At 41.0% G+C, this 15372-nt stretch overlaps 1 protein-coding gene across 2 annotated transcripts in view; it reads right to left on the reverse strand.

Moving 5' to 3' along the window:
• Nucleotides 1–226: 226 nt before the first annotated feature.
• Nucleotides 227–15372, reverse strand: part of XRCC5 (X-ray repair cross complementing 5) — an 80663-nt gene continuing 65517 nt past the window's right edge. The window contains exons 17-21 of one of the 2 annotated variants that reach the window (XM_043910110.1): nt 14713–14822; nt 13351–13447; nt 11466–11533; nt 1460–1534; nt 227–462 (exon numbers count right to left, since the gene is read on the reverse strand). In XM_043910110.1, the coding sequence (XP_043766045.1) occupies nt 448–462; nt 1460–1534; nt 11466–11533; nt 13351–13447; nt 14713–14822 (365 nt within the window). In that variant the 3' untranslated portion in view covers nt 227–447. The remainder of the gene's footprint in view (nt 463–1459; nt 1535–11465; nt 11534–13350; nt 13448–14712; nt 14823–15372) is intronic. The other variant, XM_043910112.1, reaches the window with a different exon arrangement.

Here is a 15372-nt window from a genome sequence, read left to right on the forward strand (position 1 = left end):
AGAAACTAATGCCACCATTTGATCAGAGTAAGTTGTGATGCTTTTAGAGGATCAGACAATGGATGAGACTTCCTGGGGAAGACAGAGAAGCCCACCAGTGACTATGCTATCATTCTGGATGAGATAACTTCATGAGGGCCGCATCCTCACCAGTGTACCAGGTCAGGAAGGCACATGTGTAATACATTGAGATCAGTAAGACCAAAAAAGAAAGAATACACCAATCAGAAAATAAAGACTTTATGAACATGTATGGGGTCTAAATTATCCCTTACAAATGTTTGTACTCATTCCGCAAGAAATCAGGTGGTTCACTTCTGTGTAACTTGCAGGGACCACCTCCAGGACTTCCGGGTCTGCTTGAGTGACCTCCTCCAGGCTGCCCCGTTTAGAACTCTCAGCATCGCAGGGATAGCAGCTCTCTCAGAGTCTCCACACACCCATGCGCTATATCAACTCCAGCTGTGAACAGGAACAACACATTAAGAAAGAGAGCAGACCAAGTTCAGGGCATTGCTTCTCTGGGGAGGGGACCATAAGTGACAAGGGTTCTCCTCACTGGTGACATGCGCGGACTTGCACACTTAGTAACTATTTTAGGGGGTTTCCCCGGTGGCTCAGAAGTAAAGAACCTGCCAATGTAGGAGACATGTATTTGATCCCTGGATTGGGAAGATCCCTTGGAGAAGGAAATGGCAATCCACTCCAGAATTCTTGCCTGAGAAATTCCATGGACAGAGGAGCCTGGAGGGCTATAGTTCATGAGACTGCAAACAGTCGTACACGACTGAGCGACTAAACAGCAAACAAACAAGCTATTTCAGGAGCTAAATTCGAAGCATCTGTTTTTATTTCAATACTAAGAACTTCTCCACAAAAAGGCTGAAAGTTTTTGCTGGACTGCTGTCATGTGAGGCTTAAAGGCAGGAAGTTCCCACACATGAAAGATGGATACAAAAGCCAACACCCTACCCAGCCTCCCAGGCATCCAGACATGGTGTGAGAAAGTCCAGAAATCCCCCAATGCTGATCAGTCTGTTTTGTTTACACTGAGTTCATTGAGAACATTTAAGAATGAGGCTTTTTAAATGCTGTTTTTATTTGTCATCCCACACAGACTGCGCACTGTATTGCTTATTTTGGTGGAGAGCAATTTCAGTAAATTATGAAATTTTTGCTGCTAAAGGAATAGCCTTCCCAGCTCTTTTTCAGTCCTTCAATGAGAGGATTAAACTGAATGAACAATAAATTTAAAGAACCACAGAGCACAGGACTGTCTATTATGAAATTACTTATCTGATTACATTTATAATGGCAATAAATAATAATAGTGTTGAGAGCTGCTGGTGTGTTAGAAACTCAAACACATTAAGTCCACGATAAGCAGGCTTGGTGGCTGTATTTACAGCTCAGGCAAGTTTAAGGGTGACAAGACCTGGTAGACATTAAAAGTACTTACCAAGTCATCCACGTCCCCACCCTCCTCAAAGGCGGCCGCTGTGTCTGCATTTGCATTTTCTTTGGGGGCCAGAAACTGTGAACAGAAAGTCAGGCATGATACCACAAGGACAGCTTTGCCTCCTTTGATGGAGGAACACATGCAAATGGCCCCAAAGAAGCACCATCTTGATGTACGCCCCTTCCTTTGGTTCTGGATGAGAGGACCCATGTGAGGTTGTTGAACAGTCCACTAACTAGTCACGGAGAAAGTTCCTGTGAAGAGGGAGGCTGTGATGTGGCTCGCCAAGGCAGTGAGCATGTGGAGGGGCCTCCATCAGGCCCCGAAGACACCAGGTATTCCCACTTCTGCTTCCACAGCGGGTATATGGGCTCATTAGGGTTAAGAAAAGAACCAAACATCCCAAACCAGTATGACTCAGTCTCTCTTTTTTTTTAAACAAAAGCAAACTTTACTGAGGTGTAATTGGCATACAATAAATCTCAGTCTCTTTTGAAGGGAGCACTAAGGATCAAGTGTTTGGACTTAAAAGATTATAAGCATCTACTCAATTCCACTGAGGACAAAAGAGGTAAAAGGAAGGACTTCTTCTAGGAGATGTGAAACACAAAAATGGGTGGGTTTGTTCTATTCTTTTTCTGGCAATCTTTAAATGTGTGTTAGAAATTGTTTGAAAACAGGAAGGTGGGTGAGAAAACTTCCAGTGTACGCTTCTGCTTAGCATCAGTATTCTAGACCTGGAACTTCTAAAGGCAGATATGCAGAAAGGCAAAGGGCCCTGAACTGAAGTCTGCAAGGATGGAGGAAGGCAACTCAGATTTTCAAAGGGGAGTGAGTGTCCATGAAGACTATCTGAACATTCCTGCCTTCCAAAGACAGCAGTGGGGACTCTTGTCATTCACGGCGTGTGATAACTGTATCGAAGACCTAGGTTCTATTAATCTCTTGTCCATCCTAACACCAGAGCTGATCTTCTCGTAGGATAAGTACGGTGGCAGAGACCAGCCTGTAGGAGGGAGGGTTTTTAAAAGGGGAGGTGGAAGTGTGGCAGGCCTCTCCCAGTTAGCATCCCTCAGGGTCAGTGTGCATGGAGCTGGCGGGCGGTAAACAAGCCTTCCAGCCCACTTCACTCCTGTGGCAGCTCCACCCAAGAGGGAAAGGTGTGTTCATGTGTACACTTTCTCAACAAGAAAACAGGGCAAGAACTGCTTTCCCTGTATTTTCTGTAATTTTTATGGTACCATGGACACAATCAAGGCCTCTGAAACCTAAGAATCATATATAAATTAAAATATGTCTCCTCACAGATGTACAGAACAGACTTTTGGACTCTGTGGGAGAAGGCGAGAGTGGGATGTTTTGAGAGAACAGCATCAAAACATGTATATTATCAAGGGTGAAACACATAACCAGCCCAGGTTGGATGGATGAGACAAGTGCTCAGGGCTGGTGCACTGGGAAGACCCAGAGGGATGGGGTGGGGAGGGAGGTGGGAGGGGGGATCGGGATGGGGAACACATGTAAATCCATGGCTGATTCATGTCAATGTATGGCAAAAACCACTACAATACTGTAAAGTGATTAGCCTCCAACTAATAAAAATAAATGGGAAAAAAAAAAATGTCTCCTTATACCACAGACTAAAGTAACAACTAAAATACAAGGCTGTGTACAAGTCTAAGGAAGCAAGCGCTGTGTGTCCTTTCATTCCTTGTGTGCCGAAACTTACTGGCGTGGCTAAGAAGGGCAAGAGGAAGGCTGCTCGTGCAGAACCGGGCGAGGCCGCGTCAGCACCTGGATGTGGCTATGACAGTCTGTTTCTGACTCATTCTCCCTCCTGGACTTTTTCCCCCTCAGTCAAAACCACCTCATCAATCATTGACTTCAATTCTGATTGAGAGATTAAGGAGTTCACCTTTCTCTAAGGACATGTATACATCTTTCTGTAGCCTTTTGCTGACTCTGAACTGGATCGTGGTCGGTACTGGAAATCTATCCGTGGTTTAGGAGACAGAAGATGCTAGCAGTGGAGGCACAGCCTGAACACAACAGAATTGATCCATATCATCAATTCTACTTATTCATTCAGGTTGATTATTAATAAAGATACTCTATGTGGCACATAGAGATGAATGAGTCAGCAATCCACACGTGCATCTGCATGTAGGTTACATCTAAAGGTCAGACTCTGCTCCTGGATTCCCAAATTAATTTTTATTTATGATTCTAATTATTATCAACATTAAAAACGATTTTTATTTTGTTCCTCTCCTACTATCATTAACCCCCAGGTGATTTTCCCTACAACAAGAATATCAGCCTAAAGGATAAAGACATATCGAGTTGATGAGAAAAGAATAAAAAAGTAAAAAAAAAAATAAAATAAAATAAAAAAGTAGAGCTGTGTCTTACCAGAAGCCTCTGGGGACTACAAGTGACTGGTACCTTCAAACACAAACTCTGTGTGGTCTTAATCGTTTTATAGTCCGTTATATCTTGTATTACCCCCTTAGAAACCTGACCCATAGTAGGTACGCACTGATGAATCTTGGAGAAGGAAATGGCAACCCACTCCAGTATTCTTGCCTGGAGAATCCCATGGGCAGAGGAGCCTGGCTAGCTACAGTCCATGGGGTTGCAAGAATCGGACATAGTGACTAAACCACTGATGAATCTAGAAAATTCCTAATGCTTTTTGGCACACAATCTCTGGAAGCTCCAATTCCCATTCCCAAACCACCTGCAAAGCCCCTTTCACACTGCAATTAAGGATAAATTCAGATAGGACTGTCTGCACCATATGACCATAGTACATACCTTTAAACATAAAGGGCACATTTCTGAGATGAGGCCGAATTCCAGGAAGAAAGGAACGGCAGCAAATAAACTCTCCTTTCCATCAAGTGCTAAACATCTGGAGCTGATTTCCTGACAGATCTGCTTTACACTTCTGCTTAAGCAAATTACAGCTAAGAGCAGGCTGCCATCCATTATCCTTCCCACAGCCCCAGGCGAAGCTGATCTCTTACACTTATCACTCCTCACCATCAGAGTTTTTAACTACAAGTAATTTCCAGGCTGTGCATGACAGGGAAGCTAGAGATAAGCAGAGACTGGCTTGTTTTCTCAATAAAAGCAACAGATTCTCTGAATGCAGCCAAAAAGGGCACGAGTCAACACCTGACTTTTCTTATGTTCTTTCTCTCTGCAATATGCTGAAAAAAGAGGATAAATAGAAAAAGAAAAAAAAAAAAAATAAAACAGTTGTGTGACACAGTCCTCCATCCTCAAGCCACCATCATGTACTTGGGGTTACCAAGAAAGAACCTTCTTACTTAGAGATCTTTATGAGATGGATAAACCACTACTTCTCAGGTACACTGAAATACAATCCTGGCCACAAGCAGAGAAACTGCATCTATCACTTCTATACAGAAGCTTGCAGCCCTATTCCTCCATTAAGACTAAAAACTAAAGATCAGCTTGTCCTAAGGCCCTTGCTGCTGCTGCTGCTGCTGCTAAGTCGCTTCAGTCGTGTCTGACTCTGTGTGACCCCATAGACGGCAGCCCACCAGGCTCCGCCATCCCTGGGATTCTCCAGGCAAGAACACTGGAGTGGGTTGCCATTTCCTTCTCCGGTGCATGAAAGTGAAAAGTGAAAGTGAAGTCACTCAGTCGTGTACAACTCTTCTCGACCCCCTTAGCAATCCCCAAATTGAAAACATATGGTTTCTACCAGGTTGATTCCAACACCAAGGTCTAAACATACAATAGCATCATGAAGAATGAAAACCTGTTTGCATGTATTTTGTTTAAAATGACACACACTTAGGTTTCATTAATGCTATTTTCATGCTTTATAGGGAATACAGTTCAGCAGAGGAATCTGCAAACCAGTGTGGGGAAAAAGAACCATATAATCAAGGCACTGTACATTTCCCAGTAACCCTGGGTAAGCCACTTGACCTTTCTATAACTAGCTCTCCTCAAAAATAAAATGGGAATACTACTACTGACCCCATTTAACTCTTGAGGTTGCACTGCTTCTCAGACGAAATAAAATATACAAAAAATGCCTCGTGGTATTGTAGATTTTAGGTTCCAATTCCTAGGAATACAACCAATATATGTTTACCAAATGACAGGCACAAGAATACCCGTAGCATTTTTATTCCCAATTGCCAATGTTTAGAAACAACCAGTGTCCATCATTAGGAGAATGGATGAAAAAATTGTGGTTTAACCACAAAAGAGAATACTACATAGCTGTAATAAGAATGAGCAACTTTAACATCATGGATGAGTCATAAAAGGCATGATTCCAATTATACGAAGGTTGAGCTAGGCAAAACTACTCTCAAGTGACAGATGTCAGAACTGGGTAGGGTATCAGGGAGCCTTCTGAGGTTTTGGAAATGCTCTGTATTTTGCTCTGGGTGGTGGGCACCCAGATATATGACTATGTAAGAATTGACCAGTGTTCACGTTTAAGATTTGTGCTTTTACTGTATGTTCTAGCTCAATAAAAAATTTAAAATCATATCTTAAAAATATCAAACTCTAAACAAATATAAAGTAACAATGTGATATTTTAATTACTGCTTTTCTTGTACTAACATATAGAACTTCACTAGGGATTTAAGGCAGAAAAGGAAGAAAAGAACAAAGGAAAATGTCATGGGGTCCAACAGGGGCCAGCAGTCAGAGACAACTGTTCTCCAAAAACAATTCTTAATTCTAATCTTATAATCTTTCACAATGTTTGGGGGATCTTTTTTGAAAGAGGGAGTGTGAGAATCTTTTATGTACACTGGTGGCTGGTGGCATTCTATGGTGGAGGCATGAAAACGCATGGACTATGGTTGAGTCAAGGGTCTGGACTCTAACCAGTTTTGCTGGCCATGAACTTGTGAGACACTGAGGAAGTCAACCTCACCTCTCTAGACTGCCTCTGGAAAATGACCAGATCACTAAGCTTTGAGCATCCATGATGCTAGGCTGGAAAAATCAATAAACGTCAACACCAATAAAGAAGGCTAGGTTAGGCAGCTATAAGGAAAGCTATAAGGAAACAAGTGCTAAAATGATGCCTTTTCCCCCATAGACTTTGTATCAAATGCTTACTTAGGCAAATCTCAGCCTTGGTATCCTGTGAGAAACAATATTCCAAAGCCACGGGAATAAATTCTCTTTCCTCTCTGAGCTCTTAATATGGAGTAAAAAGAATGGAGGGCTGGAGCTCAGTCCTACCACTGGATTCCTGGCCAGTGACACTACGAGATTGTAAGCACATCATTTGATGTCTCAGCCACAAGTTTCTTCACGTGTAAATAAAAAAAGGAGTTTGGACCAGATCAGTATTTTTCAGGTTCTGTTCCCTGAGGGCTCTTCCAAGTCCTCAGGGCATGGGTAACCCCCAAATTTCCACTCCCACTGTCCATCAAGGGAGAGGTGTCACCCCTTCTCTGTTTTATGTATCAGGCTTCCTTGCAAGCTTTCAGTTTTAAAAATAAAAACTTAGCTAGATCATCATTAGGATTCCTTCCAGCTGAATAAAATTCTATACAACTTAAGCCAGTATCCTCTGCCTTAGTTAAGGATCTGACTTGTTTAAATCCTTTCAGCCCAGGGCTTCTCATCACTCTTGGTTGTGAGGGTATCTACCTACTAGGAGTCAGTCGCATGCCCCCTGCTGTAACCACCTGGAATGTCTGTGGACAATGCCAATATCTCCTGGGGAATAAAATCACTCCTGGCTGAGAACTACTCTTTCAACCCTAACACAGGTTAGTAGGAAAAAATTTTTAAAAATTTTGTTTTATAAAGACGACAAACTTTGAATGAAGAATCAGCCTTTCCTGACCTTTTATAAGTCCAGGTCTCATGGACCATGGTTCCTGGTCCTGGACTGTGATGCTCCTGGAGTGTGGCAGGATCAACAGGCACGACTCCCACCCACCACAGAGCCAAGCCCTGCGAGTGAGACGACAGACAGAGGGGGCACAGGCGCTGCAGAGTCCTCCCGACGTTGTTGCAGATGGCAAGACTCCATCTTTTTATGGCTGAGCAGTATTCCACTGCGGAGAAGGCGATGGCACCCCACTCCAGTGCTCTTGCCTGGAAAATCCCATGGACGGAGGAGCCTGGTAGGCTGCGGTCCATGGGGCTGCTGAGAGTCGGACTCGACTGAGTGACTTCACTTTCACTTTTCACTTGCATGCATTGGAGAAGGAAATGGCAACCCACTCCAGTGTTCTTGCCTGGAAAATCCCAGGGACGGAGGAGCCCGGTGGGCTGCCGTCTATGGGGTCGCACAGAGTCGGACACGACTGCAGTGACTTAGCAGCAGCAGCAGCAGTATCCCACTGTGTATGTACACCACATCTTCTTTACTCACTCATCATCAATGGACACTTAGGTGTTTTTTTTTCCCCCCGTATCTTTGTTATTGTAAATAATGCTGCGGTGAACACTGAGGTGTATATATGTTTTTGAAATATGGTCCTTGAGAAGATTATGCTAAGTGAAATAAGTCAGATGAAGAAAGATAAACACTGTATAATTTCACTCATATGTGGAATATAAAACAAAACCAGAACAACTGAACAAACCAAATGAACCAAAAACAAACCCACAGATACAGAGAATAGACTAGTAGTTACCAGAAGGGAAGGCATGAGGGGAGGGTAAAATGGGTAAAGAGGGTCAACTGTATGGGGATGAATGGAAACTAAACTTTTGGTGGTGAGCACGTAGTGTATACAGAAGTTGAAATACAATGTTGTACACAGAAACTTACTAACGGTATAAAGCAACATTAACTCAATAAAAATAAACAAAATAAAACTGGAGGAAAAAAAATATATACAAACATCAAACATTAATGGCATGTCTAACTACCAGAAAACAGAAAAAGTGAAAGAATTCACAAATGGAAAACAGGGGTTATATTTATATCTAGGCTTCAAAATGTAACAGAGGTATCAGTTATTGAAAGGAAAAGTGACTGTCTAAGCTTATGTCATGAGAGAACTTTCTATTTCTACAGCAAGAATGACTTACCTATATTCTCAAAGGATCATAAAATCCACACATTTCTAGAATATACTAGAGGGAAACAGCTGTCCTTAAGATGAGCAAGTGTAAAGTCATGATTTAATTTTCATGTAAAATGGGCATCCCTGAATAATATTTCCTTTCAAATCATCAAAATTTAACAGCGATAATGTGACAGTGTGCCAACTTTAAATAACTTATGGTCAATATCTTGAAAGAATTTTAACAGACTATGAAGATTGTTCTTCAATGTCTGATTACAGCCAAGTTTCTATAATTGATTCTTTGGGAAGTGACCAAACACAACAGCTGCTTTGAAGAAAATGTAAATGAGTATTTTACTGTGTGGTCAAAACTGATTATACTTCCATAACTTGGCTAAGATAAAAAGCTGAAGCATGTCTCTCCTATTAAAACTACAAGGAATCAACTTCCTTGAGCCAGAATTGTACTAATTCTCCCCATTATCATCCATGTGTACCTTTTCCCTTGCACAATTCTCTCCAAAAATCAACAGGTGCCATTTAAAAATTTTTTTAACATAGAGGACTAAGTTTTCATTCTGGAAAAAAATTTTAAAAAAAGGGCTCCTGTGATACTGAAGCAGACACAAAAGCATAATCTTACAGGTCAGATATGACAGAGTGTGTGCCGAGAGTCAGTCACAACAGCAAGCTTCATTCACTCTGCTATGTTGACCGTGTTCTCTCTCTCTTTAAACATGGTGATGTTTTCGGAGTTGTCTTAAATTGCAACCAACTGAAATCATTTCTGTTGATATTAGACACCCACCCATATCTAGTCTTCACTGAAATTCCTCTTTGCAGCTTCCTTACCAGACATTAAAATTACTGACGGTTATGCTCTGTGCTCTTAAATTCCAAAGGTGATATTGCATTTGCAACAAAGACTAAGGCTCAGACACTTGCAGGAAGCACATTATCCTTCGCTTTCTTCCTTTTCTCGTATTATGGCCTCACGCAACTGTGACACCTTCAGTTAAGAGGTAATGCTGGGGGAAAAAGACTGCCTTTTCAGGTCAGGGCTTTCGGCTTCCTCCCAAAACTGTAACATGTACTCAACTCTCAACTGGATAATAGATTTTTTTGAATGCAATAATGATTAAAATTAAACTATCTGCCTTATTTTACCTGTTTACCAAAAACTGATTGATAAGCCTTCACTCTACATGGTTTTATGTGTCAACTTCACTATGCTATGGTGCCCAGCTGTCATGGCAAACACTAGATGTTGCTGTGAAGGTATTTTATGAATGTGACTAACATTTGCAATCAGCTGACTAAGTAAAGAAGGTTACCCTCAATAATGCTGGTAAGCCTCATCCAATCAGCTGAAGGAATTATGCCCCTGGAATGTAATACAGAAATCCTGCCTTAATTTCCAGCTTGCTGGCCTGCTCTATAAATGCCAGATTTGCCAGCCCCCACAATTGTGTAAGCCAGTTCCTTAAAATGAATCAATCCCCACTCCACACCCTCCCCACACACAGTGTTGGTTCTCTCTGCAGAGCCCTGAATGACGCACCCTAGTTCAAGGGGGAAGTATTATCATGCCACTGTATAAAGTAACCAATAGAAATAGAACCAGTGACAGGGCACTCGGAAGCCCACAGTACTCAGTCTTGACCGTGGCAGCAGTGGGTACAGACATCACAGAACCTTCTCTGAGACAACAGTTAGCATCTTAAAGAATGCTTCTTAAATCCTGAGATCTTACTTCCTGAGAGCAGGGGCCATATCTGTTCTTTAACAAAATGCTTTTGCCAGGCAGAGGGCTTAACAAAAAGTCTTGTATATTCTCATTTCTTTGCCAAACAATATCATGGTTTTTGCCAAATGTATTTTCTGAACTGAAAATTGAAGAGTTTTAAACTTTGGCCTGAGTTTAGCCCATAGATGAACATCTCTGACCTTGTTTCCGCCATTCCCTTAGATTCCTGTTCATCAGTCCCTGACCAAGCTCTCTCTTAGTTGGGCAGTTACTTTTTGAGTCTCCGTTGCTTCCTCCTGCTACCCTGTAAGCAAATGAGTCTCTAGAGGATAGGGGCGCTGTTTTACCCTTCAGTACAGTGCCCGGCACACAGCAGAGGCTTAGCACACAGCCGACAGCGGCCACGTGCTGTGCCAGCAAGGCTGGGGCAGCCACTGACTGTAAACAACACTGCATGTTATGAACCACATACTTTTGAGCTACTCAACTTAATTTCATTGAAATTTCATCACAAATCTGCAGTATAATGAAGAAGAACTGAGCTAAATAGCTGTATGTTTTTGACTCACAACTGAATCAGATGTGATGCTCATTCTCCACATAGGAAGACACCAAGTATGTTGACCATTTGCATCAATATGAAGTCCATGGGGCCTGCATGCCCGGGGTGTGTTACTATGAAGACCTGGATGTGCCTTATGTTGGAACACTAGTGTTGTTATACCTTGCTGCACCTTACAACTACCTGAGGGGCCTTAAAAACTCAAAACCACATTCCAAATGCATTTCAGACCCATTTTAGGGGAGAGTAAGGGGTCATCTATATATACATATATTTATATATATATATTTCTTTTTTTGTTGTTAAAAATTAACTCCCTGGTGACTAATGTGTAGCCTGGGTGGGGATCACTGGGCTGATGGATTTCCTAGCCTTAACCAGGGTCTACTATGGATCACAAACTCTAGAGGTACTGAAGTGCAATTGTAGGTGAGTTCTAGAAACATTATCGTAGCTTATGGCAAACTGAGTGAGATTACAATTTCTCCTATGAGGATGCTGCAGCTGAAGCAATTTGCCTGTTGGTTGAGTAAAGAATGGTACAGTAATTTAATTTAGTTACCCCTAGAATTTTACTTCTTCAAGGAAGAATGAGCACCAAGAAAATAATCTCCCCTGCAATAATTCATCTAAAGACAGGGAGCTACCCCACAATACCTTTTTGGCTTCCTCAGCAGTGACAGAGCTTCCAGGGGCTTCATCTTTGGTGATCAGAGTAACTCCATCTATAAAGTAATTCACAGAGGAAAATGCAAGCACAGAGACTCAAGCCCAATCCCACCTTCCTTTCCACCACCTCCTCCCAGCTTTGCATGGGAGATTTTTGGAATTATTAATATAAAGGTGCTCTTCTCTATAGGAAATATAAAGCTTTATGAAAGGCGCTGAACTCACATCGTTTTTTCCATCCTCCATCACCCTTTCTCCCATGTTTGCTTATAGAAAATGAAGGCCACATCACAAATGCTACCTGCTGTGTGAAGTCTTTCTTGATTGAATCTCTCCCTTAGAACTCTCAGATCACTTTGTTTATCCCTTTGAAATAGCTCTCACCATACTGTATCCTGTATGACTGTAAATATTTTATCCCTCCTAACAGATTATACTTTCTCTAGGGCAGGGATTACATTTTATTCATCCTTATATTTCCCTCAGTGTAATTCATAGCAGGAGCTCAGTAAATAAATGCAAATTGAGTAACGATGCTTTTGTCCAAACCCATTAGGTACCAGATACGGGAATCTGCAGACTTTCTGACTTCTAGCAGTGTGACCAGCTATTGATGGAATTGAAGAAAGCTAAGGTCCAAAGGAAAAATGCTCTTACAAAGATCTTGTCTATCATTTAGCCCAGAGTGTTGAGCTGAGCTCAGTGAGAGCAAATCAAGGATGGAAAATCTACCCTTTAGTTTTCTCTTCTTCTTAAGATTTTCTTCTGTCTCAAATGGTTGATGCACGAAACACTCTCAGAAAAGCACATGCATTTAACATCCATTTGTACCTAGAAATGGTACAGGTCATGTGCATTCTCTCAACAGGATATATATATGTATCTTGTGTATGTCCTGCAAACTTCTTTTAAGCAAGCAATATACTGGAGGCATTCAATAGCTACCAAAACCAATCTCTTTCATCTACTAGGTCGACAGCAGAGACACAAAAGTGATTTGAGTAAGCCCCATTCACCACCTATTCTAATTGCTTTTGCTCCCCAGTGTAGAAGTTAAAGGGCTGAAAAATTAACTGTCAGGGAAACGGTTGTCTGTGTGATGAAAAACTGCCTGTTAGAAGCTGGAGAGATAGGCGTGTGACTCCTTTTTTACAGAGTTTGCACAGAAGGACAGGTTGAAACTAATTTGGGGGCTCTACTTCAAGTAAGAAGTTTTGTACTTTGCAACATCATTGTTTTCATAATAGGTACTTTTAACAGGTAATATCTTGTGTTTTGGTTCTGAAAGAAAATCAAGGCATGTTAAAGGAAATGGGCAAATGGCATGATAGAAATCAAACAACAAGCCGAAAAGTGAAAGAATGTTTGTTGCCCTCTTCCTATGTTTAATTTGCATTGGTCATTATGAATAAGTGAGTGGCTTTGATGCATGAAGATGCTGGTTGGCTAATATAAAATGCCCAAGAACATGGCAATGAAAGATGGAGGAGGGCAAAATGTGGGGGAGATTAATGAAAGTGCTATGGATCCAGCAGAACTTACAGGTCTAAGAATCTGAGACAGGGATCAATGAATGCCTATACAGCTTCTTTGGTCATCAAACAGAAAGCACAGTCATGAAAGGGCCACACTACACAAAGAGTTTAAGATGGGACTTATATGTTTACTTATTATTTATCACTTTGTATTTCTGCTTATTAATCAAGATTTTTAGTTTACCAAATACTGAGCATTTCCCAAATCCACATGGAAAAATCCACATGGGAAGTCATCAGGTCCTCACATAACACATCACACAATATAATTTATATTTAGAATTTATACTTGAAAATATAGCATAACTATATGGAGAAAAAGACAAATCACACCTTACCATGGACGACAATTTCCCAGAAATGATTTAATTGTTTCATTTCCACTTTCTCTCGAAGGGCTTTCAGGAAATTATTAAAGCGCTGCTCTTCTGAAAACTGTGGGAGCATGTGGGGGTAGGGAAGGTGGCAGGTCAGAGCTCATACAGAAACATAATTCACCCCTAAACTGTTTTATATACATATATACACAAAGCCACCATATTTATTAAAAACACATAAAATGTTCTTCTTTGGTAAATTCGGCTTCGTTTGCTGGAAGTTGTAAATCCTTCCATCTGTTGAAGGCACAGAACTTTCCATAGCCACCCAGGTTTTTTCGTGGCCTGGTACTTTGTTCTTTTAAGTTTTAATATAGACAAATTCAAACAGAGCAATTTAATGGGTGCTGTGTGCCCATCACCCTTGTAACATCTATACCCTCACTTTCTCCCATGACTCTTGGGTTGTTTTGAAGCAAATTTCAACCATATTAGCTCATCTATAAATATGCATTATCTAAAATATAGACTTAAAAAATTCACAAAAAACTAATAATAAGAGTAATAACCAGTCAGTATTCACATATTCCCAACTTTCTTTTTATATTTTTAGTTTAAAAAAGGTCATTAAGATTGACTGATATGTCTCTAAAGCCTCTTTGGCTCCTCTTCCACCTTCTTCTCTCTCTCTTTTGGAATCCAATGACCTGGTAATTTAAAGGACACGTGCTGGCCACAGTGCACAGAGTGTTATCAGACACTCCATCCGGGCAGAGGGGATGCGTGCACTAAAAACCATTTCCACTACCTTTTCAGCTAAGCAAATCTTTCTCCACCTGAATGAGTCATCCTTAGTCTGATACTGACTCTATTTGGCCAAAATTTTGATATTTATCTGTAGGGCATTTGGTTTATCTACTTCTGACTCTTTCATCCCATTCTAATTTTAACAATATTTTTATTTTCTTATCACTCTTTGTAACTACCTAAACAATTCAAGAAGTAATTTGGTCATTCACTCAATCCTCTCAATAATTATGTAACTGTATTTTCTCCATCCATTTCCCTAAAATAGCCAAATAGAATCGAACAGAAGAGAAATTTGGTTGGCTCACTAAGTAGAAATCATAAAGCCAGGGCTATAGTGTAATAAAAAGCTAACTCCGAGGGATACAACATCCCAGTCACCCACCCATCTTTATTCTTCCTCAGAAATGACAGCAACAGTAACATGAGCTAGTCATTTCTACTCCTCTTGGCACATGTTGCTCTTCACAGTAAGGATGATTATTTTCAAAGCCCAGGCTTATCTGTGGGGTGCTGTATGTCTCTCCACTGTGATGGTGGCCAAATGTTTAGGAAGAGGACACAGGATAGAGTTACCTGAATGGCTTCTTCCCTGAAGGCTTTGATGCAGTCCATGCTCTTCATGAAATACAGTGTTTCGTTAGTATCCAAAAACTGCTCGATGTGATTTATTAGCTGGTGACTCGCTAGAACATAAGACAATAAATTTATTTTCCTTGATCTGAGTGATGCTTGTTAGAGAGAATGGATGCTCCTGTGTACCTGTAAGTAGTGTGTTTTTAATGGATCAAGAGCCTCCCTGGTGGTCTGTTTGCACAAAAGCCATTCCTCTTTTAAGAGGGTGGATGGGAAGGAAAGATGAGATGCAGAATGCGGATTTCAAAAGCCTACATTTAAAAGGCTTGGATATACTTACATTTGTCAAGAAACAAAATTTCTTAAGTGCTTAGAATTATAGCTAAATGTTCCTTTTGGAATTTCAAACATTTAGCTGTTATTGCTTTTTATTTACCCCCCAAAATTGAGGGGCCATTTGGGTATTTCAAAACTGCATTTCCTGATAACGTCATCGAAAATAGATCTTCTATTTCCTCCCCTAATTCCACTCAGGATAAATGTCAAATAGTGTCAGACAAAGAAAAATAATCAGCCAGGGACACTCCACTCTCTTCTAATCACAGGTCACATTAGAAAAGACCAGCCCTCAACTTAATTTGGTAATATCCCCATAGAATG

The sequence above is a fragment of the Cervus elaphus genome, chromosome 8, assembly GCF_910594005.1.
Source record: "Cervus elaphus chromosome 8, mCerEla1.1, whole genome shotgun sequence".
NCBI lineage: Eukaryota > Metazoa > Chordata > Mammalia > Artiodactyla > Cervidae > Cervus > Cervus elaphus.